Genomic DNA, 25,168 nt, shown 5'->3' on the forward strand with positions numbered 1-25,168 from the left:
GAAAGAAATCTTACTTTTAATTGAATTACACGTTCAAATGGAATATATTTTTATTTTTTTCTCTATTGGAAGAGAAGGCCTGTTCCCAGGAGTGGAACCTAATGGGCTGATGATGATAATGATAATGATTATTACATATGTTAGTTAGCACATGCAAATCGTCTATAAAAAGCTTGCTATTGGAGTACCTATTAGTATCGACCGTCATAATATCTAGCCTATAATGTTCAATAAGTACCTTTATACTGTTATTTCGTAAGGCAGCGAAGATCGAGGTAAAGCCATGAGCAAACATCATTATTCTAACAATAGGTCATTCGAAACAACAGAAGACATAGATAATGAATGTTTACTTAATATAAAATTTAACGTAATCGACTTTATGTCGAAGGCATCGCCCATAACGCGACATATTCTTTTTCAACCAGCAGTGATATCCGACTAATGTGCTTTCTCCTGCAATCTTTTCTTGCAATGACACGCTAAAATTTACAAGGTGGTTTAAGGATTATGTGATATAATACAATACTGTTAAGGTACCTTTTAGTGTGCCCTCTGAGGTACGACTTAAGATAATTTGAAAGTTAAAACCCAACGTCAATCTTTATCGCAAGGGAAGTTGTAGGAAGGGGGAGGTCGACTAAGGAGGGTGCGCCACTGCGTCGATTGTAATCACGCAAATGGTTCCCATATCAAAATGTCACATTCGTATGATATCGATGTTTCGCTGTCAATTTTGCGTGGCTTCGGTTTTGGCTAGTTTTTTTTTACGTTCAATGGATAAAAAATGCGATATGTATATGGTCACAAAATCTGTTGACTTGAAATGCAATATTTGTTTGGAGGTCAACTTTCTCGTTTGCGCTTTCAGGGCATTCAATTTTGAAATAAATTGCATTTGATAAGAACCGAATATTTTATTTTCCTAAAAACTCCCTTTTAGAATTAGTCAACGATAAAGTAAGTAATAAAGAAAAAATAAGGAAAAATTATAAAAATTTACTCGCTAAAAACAATTTAAGCTTAAATTGTTTTAATGTGAAAGTCGTTATCATCAAACTTCTAAAAGTATCTTAAAATAAAAAGGCTCGCAATCACGAACGGAGCAGTCTTTCGGTGCTTCGTTTTATTTTTCTATCGGCACAGGCTGCAGGCTAGCCACTGACTGCGATCGCTTCCATTAAAATAACTCGTTAAAATTTATCATCGACCCGCTTAATCGCTTTAGCGCCACCATCTGGGGTTTTATGATTTTTCTGCTTGCTCTCTATACTTTCGTGGTCATTTTACAGCGTTAACAAAATTGCCTGCGTGAGACGCCTAATAGGTCGGCAATTACTCTCCAACTCCTCTCTGTGAACTCGATACTTGTTGAGAGATCACTTCCTGTATTCCGGCAGGTAACTACATCTCGTTATTTTTAGCCTTCCTACCTAATTACAATATCGTTATAAAAATGAATATTCCCCAGAGTGAAAATCCAATTTAATCAAATTATACCGTATTTTCTGCAGCTGGGTTATTCCGTGGCGCACTCAAAAGATAATTAAATAATTAAGAATGTATGAATGACGCCGTAAAGCCGTTTCTCTGATATTGTAATAATGCAGTCCTCTTGGGCAAAATCTTTTAAATTATTCTCTCACGCTTGGATCGTAATTACGCAGTCCTGGATGCCTATGAATCCTGCATTCATTGTGATACTTTTAGGTTATTTGTTAGAATGCTATTTTATTATGGTTGGTACAAACTTCTGAAAAGGTCAATTAATTTTTATGTTTATTTTTCCAAAAATATTACAGAGGTTATATTATGGGTGTTATGGCACCTAAAAATTAACAATAAATACAGAGACTATAATTTAGAACTTACTATTGTATTACATTTATGGATTTCGACATATTATCCTACAGTAATTTCATTACGGGCCTTAGGAGTAAGGATTGCATTTAGGCACAAATTTAACCTAACATCCGTGGATATCCGTTTAATTTTACCGTTTTTACCAGATCGTGCCAGGTACCTTACAGTTGGTCGTAAAAGAACCTGACAATATTTCTGGGTGTATATTTAGATTGGGATTAATATAACATCGTTTTAGCTCACTTCCATTTAAGACAGCATCATAAGATACATTACAGTCAAGGGTATTATAGTCAGGGGCTAGAATGCAGTAGAATAAAAAAAGGGAGTTCCTTTCTCCCAAATATATTATTTTGTATCCATTACAATATTGCAGGCATTATGCGATAGCCCTACAATGTTGCAGTGAACAAAAACTCCTAAACGAATTTAGGAATCGGTCGACAAAACGGCGAGTACGTGTGGAAATGAAACGTTTTCCCTCTAAAATGTCAAAGGTAGCTTCTTTGGGTTTATATTTTGCGTTTATAACGGTCAGCGGCGCGTCGAGATACGAGAAAAAAGAGCAAAGCGATCGCTCGTTGCCGGAGAAAATCTGAGGGCTTAAACAGTGCCACGTATGAAATAGTACCGCTCGGTTACATGAAAAAGACGAGAGGAGAAATCGAGTGACAGGACCACGGTGGAAGGTTTTCAGTCCGATGCTTTTTTGTAGCCGGGATTTTAGAACGGACAGTGCAGCCACATGGCAGAAGCGAGTTTAAGGTACGCTTCCGATTTTCGCGGCAAACGCCGGATGTCTGCAGTAAATTACAAGTCTGCGACATCAGCGACACGTGCGTCGGCTTGTTATTAATTGCAGGGCCTGTCTGAGGCTGTAGTATAAGCAGGTGTACAGGTCCGCTTCGTGTCTAGAAATTAATATCAAAACACGTTTGCTATAATCAAAATAAACCAAAGTATTTCAAAGGTCCTTCAGCTAATAACAGCTGTAACGCCTTCATACTACAATTAATGGGAAGCAATTTATTCCAAAATTTTTGTTATTGCTGAAAAAGTTAAGTTAGCTTTCAATTTATAATATTAGTCTATCCTTAATTTGTTAACCTGATACCACGTTAAGACATCATCACTTACCAGTAGTTGAGATTGCAGTTAAGGGCTAACGTGTAGTGGAAAAAGAAAACAAAAAGAACTACTTCCCGGCCGCGACTTTGTCATTTTTCATTCTGGTTTTAGAAGAAAGCCTTCAAGAATTGTTTGTTTTCCCAAATTAAAAAATACCTTAAATTTAACCTACTTCAGGATCCAAGCTATATCTATACATCATTTAACCACAAAGGGTCCACTTTTTTGCCGTGTAACCAAATGTTATTTTTTATTAATCCATTGTTTTCAAGGATAAAAAGTACCCCATCTCCAGGATGCAAGTTATATGTTTGCTTACTTTTGGCAAGATTTACTTAAGATTTAATCAGTGTAAAAATACTAAACGCTTAAGAAAGACTTTTTATTGGCATCCTTGGTTGAATGAGCCAACCAAGGATTTCTATTTTAATAAGGTTTAGTTGCGTAGCAGCGGAAAGATTCCTATTATAATATCGGTTACTAAATACTGTCGCAAACCTGGAGCTGAAGGCAACGCTTTAGAATCGGAAGTGTACCTTTTTTGTGCTACTGCCGCATGCGATGCGAATTTATCGTGCCCGCTTCCCGCCCGGACGTGCGGCCATGATTAGAGGGTGGAGACGCCTGAGTGATTTTTTTTCGTGCTCGAGTCATTAAGTTAAAATTAACTAGCTGGCTTCTCATCTGATGTTGATGCGGTTGGTTTATTTACATAGGACATTTCTTTGAATTTATATTAACTAGTTGGTAGCAAAGCTTAACTTTGAAAATTTAAAAAAAAAAGTCTTAATATCAATTTTGTAACAAAATCTCTTTTATAAAAATTAAGTCTTATTTAAGTTGGATATTTGTAAAATAATTATACTTGAATTTCTTGTCTGACTTCAAATCAAATCAAATCAGAACTTAATATTCTACAAAAGCACTTTTGATACATAACTATCTTTTATATTGTAGTAAGATGACAGTGATAACTAAAATCGTAAGCTTTTAAAACTTTAGAAAAAGTATATGAGGATTCCAAATACGCCCTGGTCTAATTCAGGCATGTTTTCTTTTTGTCATAAACTTCTACCAATACTTAAATAAATTACGATCAGTTGATCGTAATTTATAGCAATAACTCATATGCAAGGTTTTTTATCATTTACATTTTGATAAGACTTTTAACTTATATTTATATTAAAAATACAATTCTTTCTTTTCAGATAGACCCCAAAGTGGCGTTTCCCAGAAGAGCACATCCAAAGGTAAGTCCATGATAATATACTTTGATAGCGACCCGTGAGATTGCGGACGTACATAAATTGGAACTTAAACCATGCTTTATTGGGCTCATTCAAATATTAAACGGCGGAAGGGGCGTACACCAAACTTACGACATATTGCAAATGTAAAGCACCGGCGGACTCTCCTTGTTTATTTTCAAACATTTACACAAAATATTATTTTAGGCTGGACATAACTCTCGCTCGCTATTAAGATGTTGGCTCATGATGCATAAATAAGTAAGGGCTAATAATTTAGTATGCGGGCTGTGATCTTGAGATCGTCCGGACTCTCTATAGCTCTCTGATTGAATCCCGACTACATATTCAGTCCATTTGCGTTTCCATCTTTATTTTGCATTAAAAGGGTATTTTCAATGCGGAATTTGAAAGGTTTATACGGTTACGTAAAATGTAACATACTATGGTTTTACTTTGCTACATAATTATTATTGAAAAAGACAAACAGGTAAAATATTTAATGGTCAATTAAAGTTATTTAAAAAAATGAAAGTAATAGTCTTAAGCAATTAAAAATAAAAGCATGGTAGTATAACAAGTTTAGAAATGAATTCGCAGACTTGTTTCAAGGAAGTACGGGTATTTTAAAGTTTAAAGAAAGCTGGACAGTTCTCGAACGAATAAAATGAATGTATGAAAGTAGAAAATAAAGACTAAGTTTGATATAAAACCCACGGCTTCTCGACTTCAGGATTAAAGCTTCAAACGTTACATTTTATTTCATGAGATAATAATTATATATTATTTAGTCAGATTTAATATTTACTCATAGCTATTATTGACTAGGAAAAATAATTATCATCGTGGAAGGAAATTCATCAACTTGCCTTGTCTTTGAATTACTTATAAGAGGTTTTGTTTACGTCATAATATATAGTAATAAGGTACGAGTATTTTTTACATAAAAATAAAAAAGGAAATAAAATGAAATCCTATCTCTTGTCGCATAATTACTTCCTCAGATTCCCCTTGGTGGCCTACAATTAAACCACAAAACATATCTTAAGAACCTGAATATTAAATAAAAAAATCAGTAAATCCCCGTGCTGGGTTCAGGCATGCCTTTGAATAGGAGAAGGATTTCGATCTAATACCCATCACTCTGCTTCGAAATTGGTTGGATAGATCGTTCGCTTGCTTACCTAATGTGGTCTACATGATAAACCAAACTTTACTACTAGGCATACACGACACGTCGGAAGCGATATAACAAAGTTGTATCGCTACCTACCGATAAACAAATATTTATCACTAACTAGCTGTTTCTGGCGTTCTTCGACCGCGATTATTACTGTTTTTTTACAAATCCCACGTTACACTGTTTGTTTCCCTAGGATATAAGTAGCCTATATTACTCTCCAACCTTTCAACTTTCGACACTATGCCTAAAACCAAGTTTTTGTTAGGAAGTAAGCGAGGACAAGAAGAAAACAAACACACTCGCTTATTTATATAATATTAGTTAGGAATAAGGAAGAGAGGTAAGGAAGTTGGAACTTACCTACTGTCTAGATTCATTCAAATTTATGGGTAAATTTTTATACCCGTAAATTGTTATCAAGCCTAAAAACGTGCTTATGTTATCATCATTTTGTTATGTTTTTTTTTTACTTTGGGCTTTTCTTGCATTTATATTGCATGCGAAAAATTTTATTTTCCAAAAATCAATATTCGAGAAATAACACCATATTAAAATACTTGGTCTGAGCACAAACATTTTCAAAAAAAAGGTTTTTGTCCTATCTACTATATAAAATTGCAAAAAGTCAAAAACGAAATTCGTGCGTTTCGACTTTCGAGACTGAGTGCACAATTTCCGCTCCAGACAATCGTGTTTTGACGAATTTCCTACATCATAATGAATATCAGGGTTGGCGCATTGAAGGGAAGTTTTGTATATTGAATTGTTTCAACGAATTTATATCATTTATTCTATTAACGATATAATATTGAACGCAAAGCATTTATCAATTTCGTGTTTACAGAAAGAAACAATGTCATCAAATCTATACTAATGTTATAAATCGAAGTAGTTTGTCGGTATGTTTCAACGTTTACCAGTTTCCGGAATTGCTAATTCGATTACAAATATATGTCTGAGACAGGACAGGCACGACAAAAGGTTAGCCGCGACTTCGCCGAGTTTTTATCGGTTATTGAGAATTCCGTGATATCCCAGAATAAAAGTATCCTATGTATATGCAATATTTCGCAACGATTAGTATTTCAGAGGAACCTATGTATAGGAAAAAAAGGTAATAAGCCTAGCATGATGCGTTTAAATGGGTCACACAACATCGGAAAGAGGTGGTGTGGTGACAACTCTATTCTAATCAGCCGTCTCATCGCGTTAACATAACATGCCAAAAATCAAGTTAGATTGTTGCAGTGTACTTGTTTTTTGTCTTTCCTAATATACCCTATATACCATGCTATGTTTATTATAGCTTGGTCGCCATAATTTAAATCAAATCAAAATTTGTGAATAAAAAAAATAAATGATTAAATATTGGAAAAATTGTGAGAAAGCGACGGAATATTCGTTACTTCTTTTATATGGACATTAAACGTGATGGATGGTTTTAAAACATGACGTTATATTACTCTATCCGGGCAGCCCATGCGGTGTTGCGTGGCCGGTCAAAGGGGATGCCGGCTATGCGAATTACATGAATACATTAAGGGAGCAGTGCCTCATACATGTTAGGTACTCTATAATGCTCACGAATAAATTTAGAGCATGTTCCTTTATCATAGTATTACCAAACGGCAACTACCTATGCATGTAAATTCAGATATTCTATTGATCCTTAGCCGATTTGAAAGGAATTATTTACTACATAATACAAAATATATTAAAAATAATATCTTGATTTTATTCAGGCATCAAGGCTCATTTTCTTTTTGTTAGTAAAAAACATATTACTGCTTAGTAACTGTAAGAAAATAATATATGCATATGCGAATCACTGCCGTTCCAATCCATTTGAAATAGCACATCAGTGATTCACATACCTGCAGTCCAATCTGATAACAATCATCTTCAGGATGCACTGTTGGTTCTCCAACGCAACCTACCCACCAGGGATTGTAAAAATCTTTACTAAAAACACAAAAAAAACAAACACAAAGTAATTGTACACTGAAAGAAGCTGTTCAACGAAGTAAATAGTATTATTCTTACGAAAAATAACTTTCCCTTCGCCTAATTATTCGCTATGATAAACGACGCGCAAAATCGGATGATTCAGTCAGTACTTGCAGGCCAAAATTCAAATTTCTGATTATCATTTGCCGCCAGTACTGGTTCCCTTCTTACGGAAACAATAGAAAAAAGGGGACACCGCTCTCCGGGCGCAAGCGAAGAACAAAACAAACGAATTTTTAATATCGTCTTTATCGATAATTGAGACTCTCGCGAAAACCTCTTATTTTGAAAACTTTTAGAGACTGTGAAAGAGGAATCGTGAAGGAAAATGGAATTGAGAGAAAAAACTTTTTTCATCTTCTTTGTTTGACATTGACAGTCACTAAACTTTTTTTTTTCGCAGTGGATCTATTTAATTTAGTATCGATCCGGGGAATTTAATTGTCCGACATCTGGCAGGAGCTCGACGTGATATTGAATTTTTTGATAAAAAAACTCCGATTCAACGCGAGAAAATATATTTCGATCAATTATTTGGTGCTGTTGCGTAGCATACAATGTTTAATAGTAATAAGGCAGTATTAAGTGTGATACTTACATTTTATTTATATGCACAGTAGTAGAAATAATACTATTATTTTGTTATTATTTATTGATCGAAATTCTGTAGTTGAATAAAACCATACACAAAATTGGTACATAGCATTATATAGTTTGCGCCCGGGAGATGGAAATAGAAAACTTTTAATTATTTTTGTTAATATTTAACTACGACCTGTCAGCGAAAACGATCTTGACATAATTTTACGTAGAGATTGCTTACATCCTTGTGACGACATACGACAGTTGTAAGACCGGTAAAATGAACGGTTTCCAATAGTTTTTCAATTTGCATTTTTTTTTTTTTTTAAATCAATGCCTAACGATTTTTGGGCTTACTAGGCATATGAACCTTAGTCTGTTATCTATAGCTAATTGCGAATTACTCGGAAATTGAACCTTTTGGCTTTGTAATCCGTAGTTTAAAATGCTGACGCAGTGGTTACGAGACTTTAAGGATAACTTAAACTACTTGTAATTGTATAAAGATACGTACTTTTTAATATTTTAGCGTTGAGTATTGTAGATAGTTTCTTGCGGGGATAGACACTGGTGGGAAGGGGTGGCAGCGTGGCAGTGAGCAGGGAACAAAGACTAATATGTCATCGCGGCCAAGTTAATTGACGCGGCTTCCGCACAGACGCGGCGGAACGCAGACGTCAGCGTTTCCTTCGCTTACATATTTATATGGAGCGATTGTATGAGCTCGTCCACCGTGATTTAATACGTTACGGGTTCATTTTCAACTTCCTGTTAAATGGTTAAATTATAATTCATAATTATTGCTCTTAAACAGCCTTGTTTGTGGTTGTTTAAGGTTAGCGTATTCTGGTTCAATTCGATGGTCGGGTTCAATGTTGTTTCATGGGCTTACTAGTGAGACATATTCACTTTGGTTCATTGTTTTCGTAACCAAGTACGTAGTTTTGAAATTCATAGAATTATTACATTTAGAAAAATGGCTGCGCCCAAACTGTGTATACAAATCTTTGTACAACGTTACATTTTACAATTAAATTTATTTTAAAAATTGTATTGTCAATGTAACAGTGCGTATTGTGTTGAAGAAATTGAAATTGTAACAAAAACGTTTTCATTATTACCCATTTTGTAGAAATCCATATAAAACATCAATTAGAGGCTAACACAGCCAAGTAACATGCATAATAGTCAAAGGGTCGGTTAATTTAAAAATGATGTCCGTTTAAAGTTCACCCGAGAAGGTTTCAATTAAAAAGCTCTAATCGACCCGAAACGGTCGTCGAAATCGGTAGCATTTGTAATCACCGCGGCGTGAGTTTATATTCCTTAATGGACTTTACTGAAGTAGTTCCAACTCTCCTTACGGGTAAGATATTTGAGTAAAAACTACCACCTACCGCAGATCGTAGTCGGCTAAGTAAAGCTCTGTGCAAACTTGGGCGCGACATAACCACAACGTTCGGTTTTTACTCTTCTACGGATTCATAATATACTCAACACAAAAATATTTGAGTATGTTTGCAAGTTTGTATCCCTTTTAGCTTGCCTTATGAAAGGCTTGTAAGGTAGATATTAAATCTTCATCATAGAATGTTACTTTGTGAAGACTTCACAAAATTTAATTTGGTGACATATTTAATCAACCAAATAGCCTTATTAAAATTGAATCAAAAGTACCGAACACTTCTTAAGCATAAAATCGTTAATTACAATTTATAATTACAAATTTCCGCGGATTATAGCAAATTAAGCTATACAATGAATCATGGAATTCTGCAAAGTAGCGCTTGATTCTATTATAATGTATACCAGAATGTCTACATATAGGTATAATATGTAACCGTCCATTGGGATTTTTTTATGTGAATTTTAGTTTTTGAATTTCATTTTATTCTTTATGATAACAGTAATTATTACATGCTATGTGACTAATGTTACGCAATGTAAAGTAAAATGGCGTGGCTTTATACTTGTAATGAACTTTGCACAAGTATTTTATAAAAAAATTGCTATATTCAAGAATCGGGCAATTCTTTTGAGGGACTTCAGGTTATTTGAAAGATATATTCTAGCGGTATCTTGTAATATTGAATCCTTCTGAGTTCCGCCATTACATGTACCTGAAAAACCATGAGTGGTTTTTCAGGTACATGTAAAATACGGTAAATGTCTCAGTGGTGGTGATTTAAGCAGTTATAAAAATTAGTTTTCATCTGAAATAATTTGTTGCGGTAACCAAAAAGTTATCACTACTTGCATAAGAACCTAAAATACATGCTTGTCTGGTGTTGGTTCCAACGGAAATTTTATTTAATGTAAAATTGTTCAGTGTTACTACAGTGGTGCACTGTTATGGTCTCAGACGGAAGTTTAACACGGAACGGAACAGAGTTTAATTATAATATTGGAGGTGATCCTCAATTAGCTCTATTAGGATTCAACTATTCTTACATCTAGTAACTGTACTAATAACTACAAATTTAAGTAATTAAAGATCACTTCCTTTAGCATGACTACGGAAAAATCATTCTAAGATTAGACTCCTGTCTCGCAGTCGGTCGGTAATAAAGCTTGTCCGCGGTTTGCTTTCATTCTATGGCCCATCACTCTTTATCTTCGGGCAACGCGCAGGATTAAACATGATTTGACTTTTAAGATTTCCTGAAAGACTTCAAACAAATGCAAACTGAGAATCCGTCTGCATTTTTAGAGATTAGCGCATTCTAACTAAAAACCCCTATTTAACCCAGTTGGTTGTGGAGCGTTTATATGTAATATCATAAGAAAAAGCAATGTCAAAGTTGAAAAAAACAAGTTTATTAACTTGATAAGTTATTGTAGGGGTACCTACTGTTCTACTACTCTGAGAGATTGCTGCTTTAGTCGTAGTCGAAACATTCGGTTTTTATTTGTGCTTAGCTTTACATTAGGAATGGTGGCGTGGCGGGCCGCGGCAAGACCAGTTGGTGCGATTTAACGTGTTTCATTAAGCGTTTTGTCGGTGTAATCGCAAGTAATTTAAGTGAAGAGAGACCGGCTTCCGACTTTGTAAGTATTTTGTGTTTTCTTTTTTAATTACTTCGTTTTAACTTTGTTGTCGGACTTTAAAAGCTGACTGACAGCGAAATAACAAAGTTCTTTGTAACTATTTAGGGTGGATTTAATGAAATTGTAGGCTTTTTATAGGGTAGCGCCTCGCGGAATAGGTGATTTGGATGTCTGGTTACACGAAATCGCACTCGTGGCGCTATTATTGTAGTTTTTATAACTTTCAACACGCCTCTTGGTGTGTTACTTATATTTATTTGAGCTGCGGCCGCCAAAATTATATTTATAAAGGAATAAGCTTTTAGTACAAAATTATGGAGTATATAATAAAAAACTGGCTCAACTGGTATAGGAGTTATAGCAGAAGTAGTAGTAAAAGATTACGAATCGCATGTTCTTTGATTAATAATTGCTATGTATTTAGTTTGACTGTCTAGAAATTCTCAATACTTTTTCTCAATTCTAAATAGCTCGGAGTTGAAATCAGTATCGTCCAACCGGCGGCCGACTGGCGCAGTGGGCAGCATCCCTGCTTTCCGAGTCCAAGGCCGTGGGTTCGATTCGAAAAATGCTTGTGTATAAATACATGAATGTTTTTCATTGTTTGAGTGTTTATCTGTATATTATAAGTATTTATGTTTATTATATTCATAAAAAAATTCATTAGCTATCTTAGTACCCATAACATAAGCTACGCTTGCTTTGGGGCTAAAAAAATACCTTGCTGAAGACTTATATTGAACTATCGGTTTCCTTCATTATCTGTTTACACATGACAATGCACGAGCAATACGTTTGCACTATTTACATATTTAGACTCTTTATTTTCTCACCACTATAAGTCAACCATCCTATAATCTATATCCCTCTGCCAAGATAGGGTGTCTTGTCTCCTGTAGCCATAGGAGATTAATTGGCTGAGAATGATGAAGATAGAAATAAGTTGTTGCAAAATCTACAGCTCACTACTTTTTCTTCTAATATAGATCGCTCTAAAAACAATCATTATTTAACCGTACATGTTCTTAGAGATGAAATTAGTCTAGAAATCGTAAAAAAATGTATGTGCAAATGTCACTGACAATTGGGTATAGTAGCGTTTTTATTCCATGAGAATGTTTGATTTCCTGGAATAAAAAAGTAGCCTATGCCAGAAATCAATTGTTATTATATTAATTATATTAATTAATTATAATTAATTTTATTAATTATTATTAATTTTATTATATTAATTCGACTGCTTGCCCAGTTATGGCGAACACACGTTTATATTTATAATGTTAGTATGCATTGTTAAAGGGATTGAACAGAGGTCTCTTAGACTACGCTGCTTAGAATGGAGGTAACTTTGGGGTATGATGAAACAGATGTAGCAAGTGACTTACGCGCGGGATGGGGTTCATTAATATCTTCCAGTTGCAATTTCATCAATGAATGAAAATTATTGCTAAAGTTTGTAAATATGTCAGTCACATTCTGGTTCTATATCATCAAATAAAAAGATTGAGATGAAGTACTGTTTTTATATTTTTGTTTGTTTTATAGAGTGGAAGTGAATTTTTTTGGGTGTTGTTTTTAGAAAAGTAGTAACATTTATACACTTTGAAACCCTAAATATAGACATAAAAATGGGTTAACGGTAAGTACAGAGACAAAATCTGAGCAAAAGTAGTTATGATATGATATTTAAAAAAAACAATATGCACAGTGTCAGATATGAACTGAAAATCACGCTCAAGATTGTGTATAAAATATGCCATTTGCCTTTGTTTTAAACGACGTAGGCAAAGTGATTGAACAGCTATCTCTTAGTCTATGCTACTTTATAATGAAGGTAAGTTCGGGGCATGATGGAACAGATGTAGCGAGTGACTTATGGGCGGGACGGAGCTCATAACTAGCGTCCAGTAGCGCATAAGTCCAGCGACCGCAGAGTGAAGCTGCAGCCGACGTCGCTCGCATTATTCACGTCTATGTTATATGGCGTATTTTACCTTTAATTAACGATGTGCTATTGAACTTAGCTGAGGCACCGTTTTAGTGCTTTCTCTATTTTATCATTAAATTATGGCCTATTTAAAAAAAAAAAATCCAATTATAATGATTTTCAATTTCATCATAATCGATGGACGTTTATGTTTTGATGTGTGGTGGAGGTAAGATTTTTGGTTGGAATTGAATCCACTTTGGTATAACAATGCTGCATTTTCCGGTGCAAAGTCGCTAATTTTTTTCGATTATTGTACTTTAAAATTAAATAAACTTTTTTTAAATCGAACTCAAGGGAAAATGTTTTTTTCTAGGTTAATGTTAAATTAAATGTTACTCTCTTTTTCCACTATAATTTGCCTAGACTGCAATCTCACCTGATGGTAAGTGATGATGCTGTTCAAGACGGTAGCGGGCTAACCTGCTAAAGAGTATGGCAGTTATATTAAGCCAATAACATTAATCGGTTTCTATGGCATCGTACCGGAACACTAAATCGCTTTGCGGCACGTCTCTGTCAGTATAACTATCCACGGCCTTCATATTTGCTTCAAATTTTAGACAATTCTTTTTTTAAGGAAATTCTTTTTTTTTTAGCATAAAAAGTTCAGAATATCAAAAAAAAGCAGAAACTAAAAGGATTTAATACAAAAGGCGGCGTAATTGCTTAGTAACGCCCTCTACCCGACTGCTTTAGGATTAGGAAAACAAAAAGAAAACAGACACCCACACCACACTATCCCTTTGACTAAATATTGTAAAAAAAATCCTACGTATTCAAACGCAACAAAGTCAGACAAGTTTCTACTTAGGTACAGCTCCAAAGCTGCTGTCCAGTAACAATAAAACTAAATTACATTGTAAGTGCCGTATTAGTTCCCGAGATATTCAGAGTTAAAATCAAAGTTTTGCATGTATTGGACGCAGCTGCGCGTTCCGTATACATTTTTCTTGAGCTGATTACACAACTTCTATCGAAGTGGGAAATCAACTAAAACGTAAGGGGCTGATGCGAAATTTTCTTCGCATGAAATGCATAGAAATAATTGCTGCCGTAGCTTGTTTCCGCATTTATTCTGAACAGAATATGAACTGATTTGTATTTTACGGCGTCATAAAATTCTGAAAGTGGGTACTAATCCAACAATCACACATTACTGTTGTGTCAAGCCACCTGTGATGAATTTTAAACTCAAAGTTCGCAGATGGCGAAATTAACACACTTATCCATTATTGATAAATGCGAAATGTTGGCTTGCGAATGACTGAAGAGACTAAACTTCAGTGGAATATAAAAAATTGTAATTCAAAATAAATTGAAATATCTCTACAAATATTACTAAATGTGAAAGTGATTTCGGTGGTTTACCCCTCTTTTAAGCAGCTACATATCACAATACTAGATAGTTTATCGCGTCGCAAACGATTTAGAGGTTGGTCCCGCAAAAATGCACAGATAGATTTATAAATAAATGAAAATATAAATCTTGCTGTAACAGCAAAGCATGCAGTGATTTTTGCTGTAATCAAATTAGCAGACAATTTGGGATAAATAAGCAAAACAGCGGATAGAACTAATTGCATTTAGGGGACCTTATATATAAGGAGAGCATGCGTGAGTATGTAGTGAGTCAAATACTTTTTATTCTCATTGGGAGTACCGGCACGTAAGCAAAGCCGAGCCGGCCTACCATAGGCGTCACAGATAGAGGGGGAAACCACCATACTGCACCTATTCGTTGCGTTGTCAGGCGGTTGAGTTGACTTACTGTAAACCAACACATTAGACAATATCATAGCTACCATGTGCGTCGCAGTTGCTAGCGACTGTAGTTTTATTTTGTGACTACAGAGTTTAGCCATAGAGCCCTGAGGCTAAAATCCCTTTTCAAGAATTTGAATAGTTTTCAAACCAACTGAGGATTTACTAGAATCTTAGGCAATTAATTTGTAAATTTGATAAATATTTTGATGTAAATTAAAAAGAATAATGTTAAAAACGAATAATATGTGCCTTATATTACTTCCACAATCACTTGAATATCGCCCGAGTTTTGGAAAACGTTCTTAAAAGGAAAAGTTCTACATAGAGCCGGGAGCATACTTTGTAAAGAAATTGCATTTAATCATGTTGGGACCTCCTCATAACTTGGCTTTCTCTCGTGTATTTTATGAATTTCTACATACTTCTTGTCAACAATTACCTACTTTAATACTTTCGTCGTCATGTTAGATTTTATATGCCTCTAACTATTTTAATTTGGAACAACTCCGAAGTTGGGTCGCTGGGATCTCAAGAATAAAATAGTATGTATGTCAAAAAACTTCAGAACCCTACGTGGAAAAGGTTAAAAACATATTTTAACATAGTCATAGTTAATATCTCATAGTAAAAATAAGTAAAATGTTTGTTATAGTACTATAATATTTCTATCTACTTGACTTCGGATACAAAAGTGCAATGACAAAATATGTTAGGCAAATAATGCTTCTAAGACTAAAGTTAAACAAACAATATATATATATATTATATATATATATATTATATAATATATATATATATTATATATATATATATATATATCATAATTCTCATTCTATCAACCCATTACCGGCCTACTTACTATAGGGCATGGGTCGCCCCCCACAATGCAAAGGGTTCCCGCTTTCGTTTATAGTACCTTAAACGTTAATTATGTCGAACGAAAATAAAACAGAAGATGAATAATCTGATCGTGTTTTGTTACTAATGAGAGGTCTTACGGGAAAATCTCAATCATTGCAATTTCCCGTTAAAAATAAATTTAAACAACGCAGAATCATGATAGGTACGTCTTTGAAAATATTAGCCTGCGATGCTTTGTATAACAAGTCGTCCGATTTGGTTCTAACAGAGTTTCGGCTTATGTTCATATTGATTCCTATTATAACGAATAAACTCCTTTCATAACTTTTCAACTATTTCCACCGCTTCATATCAATAGATTCGCATTTAAAACTTCACCGTATACTGCGCTGCTATCGTTTTCATTTTATAAGCCTGTATTTGAGTGAACACGTCAACGGCAGTCCCCTTTTATATTCGCCGCTTTGAAAGAATTCGCAATTACGTACATTGATCCTCCTGTATCATTATGTCCGCCTGGTACTCGTCCCGTATGACAGGGCATGTATAATTTGCTAAAATAATAGCAATATTAATTAATAACTTGAAAGTCAACACCCTTACCCTGTCATTAGTTTGAACAGAGACGTATGAGTATATCAATCATTAGAGCGTTATCGCGTTCGCACACGACGTGCCTTCAAGTTACTTCGTCGTCTCTTGTTTGTGTTATTTGCGATGGTTTTAACTAAACCTACGTCAGATTTCTATGTATTTCGCTTGCGAGACAACTATAAGTGTCTTTTAACAACAAGATTAATTCCCTTCTCGGCTTTATGTTAAAACCCTTTATAACTTTATCCCTTATTCTTAACTAGAACTGCCCGCGGTTTCGCACGCGTATCACATTCGCTACTAGTACCTACCATAAAAAAGGACTTATCCACAAACTCACTGACGCATGAATAAAATGAAATAAAAAAGTATCCTGTATATTATTGGAAAATAAATAAATAATTATATTACGACAATTCACACATAGCCATCTAGCCCCAAGGTAAGCGTAGCTTTTATTAAAGATAACTGATGAATATTTATTTATGAATAATTACCATGAATACTTATAATATATAAATAAAAACCCAGATACTGAAAAACATTCAATATGTTCATCGCACAAACATTTTCCAGTCATGAGAATCAAACCCACGACATTGTGCTTAGAGCTTTCTAATGGCTTAGATTTCTTAGCTTATAGTGGGCAGTGGCTTGCTTAAGCCACTGCCCACTGTGCCAATCGGCCTGAATCGGAGCGAATTTCATTAAAATTCCTTCAGCTATGTTAGAATAACGACATTGAAAAAACTATTTGAATAAGAATAAAAAAAACTATCTGTACGCAAAAAATCACGTGAAACCATTACTTTGTTACTGCATGATCAACAGATAAACCCACAAACATAGTATCTCTTTAATAATATTAGTAAGGAGAAAGTTTAACGTATTTTGCACTATCTTTAACTTATTGGAATCCTACTTGTCTACCTTGAATTTTCTTATTTTGAAAATGAAGCTTATTTTCATATATGGAATAGAATTCATGGAATTTCGCAAAGTGACGCCTGCTTCTCTCCAATATCTAGCATGTTCAGTTTAGTTTCCGCCAGATTATAGGTAAAAAATTAACCTGCAGGTTCTACTTCAAGAAATGCAAAATATGAAAGCATAAAGCTTACGATTAAGATATTCAGCTATTCAGTACGGGATTAAGACTCAATACTTCAAGATGATAAATTTGATAGGTTTGTCAAAACGTACTACGAGTATCTACTTACTTAACGTGCCCTAAGTAACTTATTCACCGAATATTACATACGTTAATTAAAACAACGATAAAAATTACACATTATTATTATATTTGTTTCAGTCCGGATGTGGGTACGGGCTTTGGAACGGACATAGAACGAAACCCACCGCTTTCCAGGTCAAAATTCCGGACCGCGAATTTAATATTTAATCGCACCCTCTCCTAGTACATTTACCGGGTCCAAAATACTTTCTAGAGGAAGAGCTGATGCTCATTAGACTACTTTGTTTGAACAAATAATATTCATAATTTAAAAATAAAACCAATCAGTTCCAGATTACCCCGATCACATCAGAATAACACCCCGCATTAGGGCGTAGTGGACTTAAACTATAATCAAATTGCGCTTTCCTGTGTCAGAGAATACTCACATACATAGTGAGTGGGGCATTAAGTAGGCTTAATATGATATTTCAATATATAGAACATAAAAATATAGGTTTTGAGGCCGAGGGCGAGGAAGTGGGGTATGCTTGTATATTATCTACTAGATGTGCCCTGCGGTTTCGTTCGCGTAATTTTAGGAGGCAGCGTACTGCTACATAGTCTACACCAATAGTCATACTCGTATATGAGATTTTTAGTTTTTTTCACAAACATTTTTTTACCTAACGTAATTTTTTTTTCAATGAAAGTATACTATATTATTTCTAATACCTCCAAGAATATGTATAAAAAGTTTCATGAAGATCAGTTCAGTAGTTTTCGCGTGAAAGCGTAACAAACAAACTTACATTCACATTTATAATATAAGTAGGGATAGGGATAGGGATAGGGATAGGGATAGGGATAGGGATAGGGATAGGGATAGGGATAGGGATAGGGATAGGGATGTAATGATTTCCTTCTTGGGTTGCCTACGCTTATCTTCTTTAAACTTGAAAAATTAAGCATATTTTCTCAGTCTAGTCATCTCTTTTTCCCTCAGCTTCTGCATGATATAATAGGCAGATTAATTAAAAAAGCAGTAAGAATTTTGCAAGCTTTTGTAGCTTATAGATATATGATAATTAAATATACATACTTGACGTTTCAAAAGTGCTTATAAAGTAGGCCTACTTGAAATAAATAAATTTGAATTAGCCTAATTCACGCGAAAACCAAAATCCTTACAACCAGTTTAGCATGTAGAGGCAGTAACAGAATTCACAGAAACCGTTTTTTTTTTCTTAGTAGATAGAATAAAACCAGAAACGAAGACGCCAAAACTGACCAGAAAAACATACATCCGCATTTATAATATAAGTTGACATCTGCATAGTTTTAGTAGCAAAGTTAAGTTTACAGTATCTTTAACAACCGAAATTATTTCAGGAGTGCTAAAATGTAAATAAAAGTCAGACGTTCTTTGTAGTAACCGGCTCTTAGCCAATTTCCTCTTCGGGGCCAGTTCAGTTAGGTACAGTTTTTTTAATCGCTCGGACAACACTTGACGCTCGGCCGTGATGGATGGCGGGACACCCCGGGTCACGTTTAGTCATTTTATTAATGCTAAAATTGGCACACCGTGACGCGGTCAAAACGCCAAATGGAGACATACTTGCTTTCAGACCTTAGTATAAAAATACAATTAAAGTAGTTGTACAAGGTATTAAGCATTTATATTCCTATTAGCTATTTAGGAATACAAATGCTTGGGTATTAGTTATCCTACCTATTTAGTAAGTAGTTAACTAAGTAGTAAATTAGCATATTTAAATAAATATACTACGACAATACACACATCACCATCTAACCCCAAACAAAGCGTAGCTTGTGTGTGTGTGTATAGGTACTAAGATGACTGATGAATATTTTTAAGAAAAATATTCGTAAATACTTATAACATAAAGATAAAAACCCAGACACTGAAAAACACTCGTGTTCATCACACAAACATATTCCAGTTGTGGGAATCGAACCCACGGCCTTGGACTCAGAAAGCAGCGTCGCTGCCCGCTGCGCCAATCGGCTGTCAATATTTGCACGACAATCTAAATTGGAGCAACGTACAAGGTACATCTAATCTCTAAATCAATCTCCTATGAAAAAGAAGTTAAACAAGAAAAGGCAGATATAAGCGAAACTATACATAATTTAAGGGACCAATTTAATATTAAGGAACCCAAAATTCCTACAAACAAATGTAAATAAGCTTAGTGCATCATGGAGTTGTAAGGGTCGGATAAGGAGAAAATTCTTGGTGAAGCTACATAAAATCAAATGTATCCCTTTATACTTGAAAGTTTCCCGAAAATGTTACATTTAAAAAAAAAGGAGGATACAACGCCAGTGCAATTTCAAATTATACAATATAGACAATCGGCCCCTTGCCAAATCTTAAAGTCTTTAACTAAATTGTGTTAAAGAAATGAAACAAAAACGCACCGCCTTCCCGCCGTGCATTTTCATCCATTTATAAAGCAAACAATTTTAAAGGATTTCCATGATACGAAATTCCTGTGTTATTTGTTCATTATTAAAAATTCTTAGTTTTGTTTTACTATTATAAAAGATTTTATGAATATTGAGTTCGTTAACTTTGCATCAATAAGTATTGTTTGCACTTGTAATTTAATGCCATCAAGCCATTTAGCATTTCTAATCAAATAATCAAAAGACAGTTGTCCTATTTTTTTATGTTCTTTTAATTTTTGATTGTAAAATAGGAAAAAATTGTACTGGTGAACTATTTTTCTAAAAATACAATTATAAACGGTATACAACGTTTCCGGTACAATATCACGTAGAAAACAATTAGGGATTATTACAAACTTAGCCGGGTGTTTTTTTTTTGTTATCACCATCTCACAATGTAATTTTAAATCATTAGAAGAGCAACCTCCACTGTACCACTCCACTGCTGGACTAAAGGCCTCTCCTAACAATATGGTTTGCCCATAATCACCATGCTGGGTTACAGGGTTGGTGAGCGCTGTAGATACTAGTAGCACTGCTGCCCGTTCCGCAAAATAACGGATACGAGTTTAGTATGGCCGATTAGACATCTACCTCCTGACCAGTGGCGTGCATAGAAGGTATGTACGGGTTATGCAGACGATATAAAATAAAGAAAATCTCTCGTACAAGTTTCAAAAAACTGAAGGATAGGCATTTTAAGAGTTATAAAAAGCCTACCCCAAAGTATTTATAACTCGTACTGGAGATTTTCTTCATTTTATATCATCTGCATACCCTGTGCATACCCTCTATGCACGCCACTGCTCCTGACTGCTTGAACGTTGAACGTTGAACGTTTACTATCAAGTTGGTTTGCAGTCAAGGGCTATCTTGTAACGAAAATATCAAAAAAAAAAAAAAAAAATATTTAGCTCTTAATTTTAAGAGCTTAAAATATTGTTTTCTTTTCACTATCGATAGCGTGATATTATATCTAACCCCAAGCTATTACCTACTCATAGTTTAGCAGCTGAAACTATAGTGCACAGCTAGCTAGCTAGCTACAAATAAAAAAATGAAATTAAAACTATAAAATTACAAAGTTCATCTTGCACTATATTTTTAGTAATAACCGAGTGTCAATAAGAGGATGTCGCCATGTCCGCAGCCCTGATGAGGTAGGTAGTAACTTGTAAGGCGGAACGACCCATCATACGATGACAACCCATTAACCCACGGTCTACTCGCTAACTTGCCGGACTAAAATGTTTTGAGATATAAACTCGTAGCTACACAGATACAACGTATCTACACTATTTATTTTATCTATCACTGCCTATACTTACGCTGTTTTGTAACTCCGTTATGAGTTCTTGTTTTAAAATAATTTCATCTGCCTAATGAGCAAGAACTTATTACAACCAAGCTTTGTATTAAACGTAAGCTTATAGAAAAGTCCTATTATAGTTTAAAGGACTGCGTAATCGATAAAAAGCTTGGATGTAAATTATTGCCCTAACCAGGTTGCTCTTCTAATGATTTAAAATTACATTGTGAGATGGTGATAACAAAAAAAAAACACCCGGCTAAGTTTGTTGTGGGCTTCTTCTTAGACCAGGACGCGTTTGCGTAGCTTTAGTTTTAAGTTTACGAATGTAGTTATCGCCATCATCTCACTTGCCACCTATGGGCCGGGCCTACTTAAATAAAGATATTTTTGACTTTTGACTTTGCTTATCTCTGCCGCCAAGCAGCATTGCTATGTCCAGTCTCAAGGGCGTCGTTTCCATTGTAATTACAGGCCCATTAGGCTTAGTACCTACGCCTTAGGTTGATTAACACAGGGTGCCACTTTATAAATAAATTTATAAAAATTATAAGGTAGATTGGAAGCAGCCAGCCTCGCTCTCATCTCCCGCAGGATAGCAAAATGATTGTAAATGTTGATGTTGGAAAAGAGCAACCACTGAGTTTCTTGCCGGCTCTTCTCGGTAGAATCTGCTTTCCAAACCGGTGGTAGAGTCACTACAAACATACATACTTGACGTTTCAAAAGTTCTTATTAAGTAGGCCTACTTGAAATAAATGAATTTGAATTTGAATAAATAAATGAATAAATATACTACGACAATACACACATCGCCATCTAGCCCCAAAGTAAGCGTAGCTTGTGTTATGGGTACTAAGATAGCTGATGGATATCTTTTTGAATATAATACATGTAAATACTTATAATATAATGATAAACACTGAAAAACATTCACGTTCATCACACAAACATTTTCCAGTTGTGGGAATCGAACCCACGACTTAGAAAGCAGGGTGCACTTTAGGGTTTATAGGCGATGGCTTTTCCACTCATCCCAGGTGGCCAGCCATAAACTTAGTTCGTCAAAAAAAAAAAAGCCGGACATGCTAATTATAAGACTAGCAAGGCGGTCAATATACGTATCTCTAATACGGACTTTACTATAAAGAAGAATTTCTTTGTATGGGAACCTACCAATCAAATTATACGGGAAACAGATTTTTATAATTATAGATTTTTTATGTCTTATAATCTGTTTCCTGCATAATATGTCTTATGACTAAGTTTGAGAATTAAACAATCTATGTTTTATGACTAGGCTTTAGAACCTGTTCTTAGGTTTATTGATATGTGCAATGTGCATATTCATCGGAATCATCGGAATCTTACGCAAGCTGTTTATTCTCAAAATTCGATATTTTCAACGCAAGTAATAAAAAGTCTTTGTTTCAAAATACACAACTTTGACATCTGCCAAACCAGGAAACACAATCCAGCGGAAGACGGCGGCAAACAACCGACTCAAATCAAATAACTGTATTGCTTTCAGCGCTTTAAGGCTTCAAGTGCAATACCATCGCTGGCGGATGTTACCGCTTCGTCTCTAGTCTGTAGTCTATGATATTGCCCCCGCCCTTTACGTGTTAAGCGGATCTTAAAGCCTCGCACACACCTACGCAACCCAAGCGTGAGTATTAGCAACGCGACAAGTCGCCTTATAATTGTACTTTCTATGATTCTACTAGTTTCCGCTACTGTGTGTGTTTTGATACTTAGTACAACTTAGATCTCGGATTTGTTTGTCAAAATAAATGGTTTTAATACGTTTTTTACCTATGTTAAGTAGATTGTGGCACTTTCTATTTCTTGTGGTATTTGTTTCCTTTAATTTCCTTATCGGTTGCAATATGAAAGAAATGCATCTCAAACAGCACTCAATAATAACGACGAATGGGAATCAAACAACCGCTTTCATTGTGAAAATTCTAATTTTACAAATAAATCGTGAGCAATTGGAGATCGTAGTCGATAATGTAAAATGAAAGCGATAGTAAAAAAAAAAAAACAGCCCAAAGTCCAACTTAGAGACATTGGCAATGCTAGTGTCAAAACAATTTTATACCACTTACGGCAAATAGGATAAATAAATAAGCTTTGTCAATGGGGAGACCCCCTTCCCCGTTCATCCGTCCCCATGCAGACGATTTTTACAGAAGGGTCGAGTCATGAACAAAGTGCCCCTTAAATGGCAAGAATATGTACCTAAAAGCCACCTTTTAATTTGCATGATTTTATATTTTAATTTCAATTAAAATTATGATATTAATTGCTCGTGCGTACGAGATATATACGGTATACCCAATAAAAAAGTAGGAACAAACCAGATAGAAACATATGAAATCAATGCAACAAACAATATTTTGTAGGAGCCAAGAACTGGTCTAGGTCATATGGTGTTTATATCTTCATTGATTACAACATTATCTGTCAAACTCAACTCAACTATCAAAGAATATTAAATAATTAATCTATATTTTATAATTTGACATTTCTATAGTCTCTTGTTCTTTTTCCAAAAGCTGATGTAAATAATCACGTAATTACCTTTTTGGAATTACGAAATACATTCAGGAGTGAACTAAAATACAATAGTGGTACACACAAGAAACATATTTAGATAAAGTAAATCTCGCTAAACTTGTAGGTTCACTGAGTATTTTCATAGCATGGTTGTGCATTACCATAGTTATCTACGTTATTTATGTACCTACTACTGTTGAAATTATCTGCTGATTTCTACGACTATTGAAATTATCTTCTGTAAATTGTCTCGGCACGTAGGAAGTAGGTATCTCCGCTACCACGATGGTTGACGCCATCTTCCCAAAAACATTGCATCCGTGACGTCTGACCTAACTGTTCCAGTTTATCCCTTTAATTGCCTTTTTTCTGCGGAGTTGCTTTAAGCGTTCCCGCCATATCTCCTCACGTCGCAATTACGGAGACGTCTTATGATAAATCTGCCGTAATTTGCATGAGATAGCATACGCTCTCAACTTTCACGCCAAGCTTCCTACTCTTGTCGTTTATTAAGTTAGGGAACGTTTCCAAGAATGAGAATGAGTTATTTAACTACTAACTAGATACCGTTGACTTTCATTTGGTTTATTATCGCTTTATAATATATTTTTGATATCTTTATTTTTGCGCGCTACTTCAACTTTCAAACTGACGTTACAATTCATTTGAAAGTAAACGCTAGAGTGGGACTACTGCTACTTTTAGTTTCCACTAGCGGAGATGTCTAATATTAGAGACAATTTGCCGGCAAAAATTTGGTCTCCGCGGAATTTTTCTGTGCGGAAATAAGATGCTAAGAGGCAAACAGACAGTACAATCTCCGTGTTGCAACGCGAATCGGCGGCCGACACCCCAAGGCTCCGCATCTCTCCGCCAATTTCCACGTTTTTTCTAGATACCGGTAGGTACTACGCTGGTAGAAAATGTAACGTCAGCGGCCCGCCCTGCGGACTGCGACGGGGGCTATTTGTCGAGCGATGCGCCAAAACATCGCATTGCAATCACACGGAAAAATTATTCCCCGCTAGATTGCTACGCCTCGCTTTTTGATGTTACATTTACGTTAGCAGGTTTTATATTGGGTTGTGTATGGGATAGAATTCGTATTATCTTGTTGGCAAGCACTTCGATAGCGATTTTTGTTTCAATTCCGTTCGAATAGAGATTTTGATAGAAAAATAAAAGCTTCAGAAATTAGTAAAACACGATTGCCTGCTTTCACCCATTTAATTTTATTTTTACAATACTTATGAAAAAATATCATCATCATCATATTAACCTAGGCTATTACCGGTCCACTACAGGGCACGGGTAGTTCACCACGCTGGCCTTGTGCGCCTTGGTGGACTCCACACGCTTAAAGAGTACATTATAGAGCACT

The 25,168-nt window shown here is 35.0% G+C and overlaps 1 protein-coding gene across 4 annotated transcripts in view; it reads left to right on the plus strand.

The window, feature by feature from the left end:
- Positions 1-25,168, plus strand: part of LOC120624201 (RNA-binding protein Musashi homolog Rbp6) — a 692,918-nt gene that overhangs the window by 364,887 nt on the left and 302,863 nt on the right. For all 4 annotated transcript variants that reach the window (XM_039890595.1, XM_039890597.1, XM_039890596.1 and 1 more), the window contains exon 5: positions 4,200-4,241. In XM_039890595.1, coding sequence (XP_039746529.1) covers positions 4,200-4,241 — 42 coding nt within the window. The remainder of the gene's footprint in view (positions 1-4,199; positions 4,242-25,168) is intronic.

This window comes from Pararge aegeria, chromosome 6, assembly GCF_905163445.1.
Source record: "Pararge aegeria chromosome 6, ilParAegt1.1, whole genome shotgun sequence".
NCBI classification, from domain to species: Eukaryota; Metazoa; Arthropoda; class Insecta; order Lepidoptera; family Nymphalidae; genus Pararge; species Pararge aegeria.